The sequence below is a fragment of the Camelina sativa genome, chromosome 9 (genome assembly GCF_000633955.1).
Source record: "Camelina sativa cultivar DH55 chromosome 9, Cs, whole genome shotgun sequence".
In the NCBI taxonomy this organism is placed as follows: Eukaryota; Viridiplantae; Streptophyta; class Magnoliopsida; order Brassicales; family Brassicaceae; genus Camelina; species Camelina sativa.
In genome coordinates, this window is record NC_025693.1 from 14283654 (window position 1) to 14286021 (window position 2368).

The window sequence follows — 2368 nt, forward strand, 5'->3', positions numbered from 1 at the left end:
TCAATTTCATTAAATAAGGTATTATATAAGCACAAAACAAGCCATACATTTAATTTGAAATTGTAAGCCCATAGTTTGTGAAACCTCATGTAATCAAATTAATTAAGATCTTGCTCGTATATATAGCCTAGATAAACGGGATATAACATTGCATATGATAATATGTATCACCATGTGTTTGCTTTGTGTACATCAGTACATGTGGTGATACATGACTAAACTGTTAGAATGACTTAGGGACTTAACGTTGATACCAAAAAAAATCATAAGAATTAGGGTTCAAACATAGAGTTTAATTATGCGGCATTTTGGCTTTAGGATTATGCGGAAAAAGAAATTGATGTGCAGCAATGAAGCATTAGAAAAATTATACATATCAGATGATTATCACAATAATGAGTCTTATTATAGAGTCATATCTACTTATCCAGACATTAATAGTCAAATTGAACAGACTAATATATTATAAGTAAACGAACTTCAACTTCAAAATGATTAGACTCTACATCGAATCCAAACACGCCACTCTCTTCCAATCCAACTACTCGATTTCTTCAGAGTCGATTGTCACCGTGGGCTCCTCTGGAAACAAAGAACGTGTAACCAACGTGCTGGAGTCGTTTTGGTTCCTATGCTTCGTCATGTGACCCCCAAGAGCTTGCCCTATAGGAAACTTGAGGCCACATAGCGGACAAGAATGTGTCGTTGTTTTAGGCTTCTTAGAGAGTGAAGATGACTGATCATCGGTCTCGTTTATGGGCTTCTTGTGCTTTGCACGGTGGCCTCCCAAAGCCTGGTACGATGAGAACTCCTTCATACACGTCTTGCATCTGAAAACACGTCTCTGATCTTCTCCTCCGCTACATTCTCCTACTCTTGATAACAGCATCAGACAACTTTGCGCTGTATCCTCAATCGTTTGATCATTATTCTTACTTGTCACAGACATGATTGAGTTGACTGAGTTTTATTGTTTTACAAAACAAAATTTCGGTTGGGGTTAGTTAGTTTGTGTTGCTGTTATGGGTATTTATGGAGAAGGCGATGGGTGAGTAAAGATGTATGACGATAAGTGACGAAAATACCCCCGAGACTAGCTGAGCTGAGTAAAATCATCTTCAATTAATGTATTATTTTACTTTCTACTCTAAAATTAAAATGAGTAGATACTATTTTTCTTTATAATAGAGTTTAGAACAAAAAATATAGTACCAGGGTTGAAAATNTTTTTTTTTTTTTTTTTTTGACAATGTTGGGGTTATTTAGTTTGTGTTGCTGCTATGGGTATTTATGGAGAAGGCGATGGGTGAGTAAAGATGTATGATAAGTGACGAAAATACCCCTCAAGACTAGCTGAGCTAAGTAAAATCATCTCCAATTAATATATTATTTTACTTTCTACTCTAAAATTAAAGTGAGTAGATAATATTTTTCTAATTGTAAAAAAAAAATGCAATGACAAAGTTTTCTCTCTGTCCTGACTATCGAGACCTCTCCTCATATCACCTTCTCCGGCGCCGGCAAAGCTTTTGCTTGCCGGCGTCGGGACTCTTGCCTCTCTACTGTATTCTACTTCCCAAAGCTTCTTGTTTCATCTTGTTTCTGGCCATTTTCTCAATCAATTCGTCACATCACTTGTATACCTAGTTTCAACGGCGGCTTAATCTCATCGACGAGAAGAGAGAGGTGCTTTCTGACAAAATCTACCTCGCCTCAAACTTGGTCCATCCTTTCTCCATAGAACCTGAAACCAAGAGAATCCTCTTTAACCAGCTGTGCTTTAATTTCCGAATTTGACGCAGATCTACCTGTTTTGCTCAGATCTAAAGAAACTGGCTCCCTCTTGATCTTCCTTGAAGCCTTTCCCCTCTGGATCTTGTCACCGGTTCTGGTCCCCACCCCTCTAATTGTGCTTCAATCAGACCTCTCCAGACTCGTTTGTGAGCTCTCGGAAAGCTTATTGTCCAGGAGGTCCCGACCGATGCTTGCTTCGGTGACGACAAAGACGAGGGTTGACGGCGGCGCAAACCTAATCTCTATTGGTGTTTCCCGGTTGACCTCCTCCTCTCACCAGCTGGATTTAGGCCCACTTAGAATCCCATTGAGGCCCATTTATAAAAGGTGTGATACAAAGTTATTTCTCCTAAAGCCCATGTTTGCTCCAAACTCTTATTTGTACTTCTTCATTAGCTTCTCTTTGTGTCGAGTCATGATTCTAATTGTCCGAAGACTGCAACTAGAACATGATCGCTCATTGTCGCTTTATTGGTACAAAAGCTATCTGAGAACCTTGCCTTTAGATTCACCTAGAGTTATTACTCATGGTTGGATTAGCTTGGAAAATAACAGCATTATGACCCCATCTCAT

General features: G+C 38.9%; 1 protein-coding gene across 1 annotated transcript in view; it reads right to left on the reverse strand.

Moving 5' to 3' along the window:
• The window catches only part of LOC104715272 (zinc finger protein ZAT4-like), a 17989-nt gene extending 17040 nt beyond the window's left edge, over positions 1-949 (reverse strand). Inside the window, exon 1 of the mRNA XM_010432690.1 lies at positions 598-949. Within this exon, the coding sequence (XP_010430992.1) occupies positions 598-949 (352 nt within the window). The remainder of the gene's footprint in view (positions 1-597) is intronic.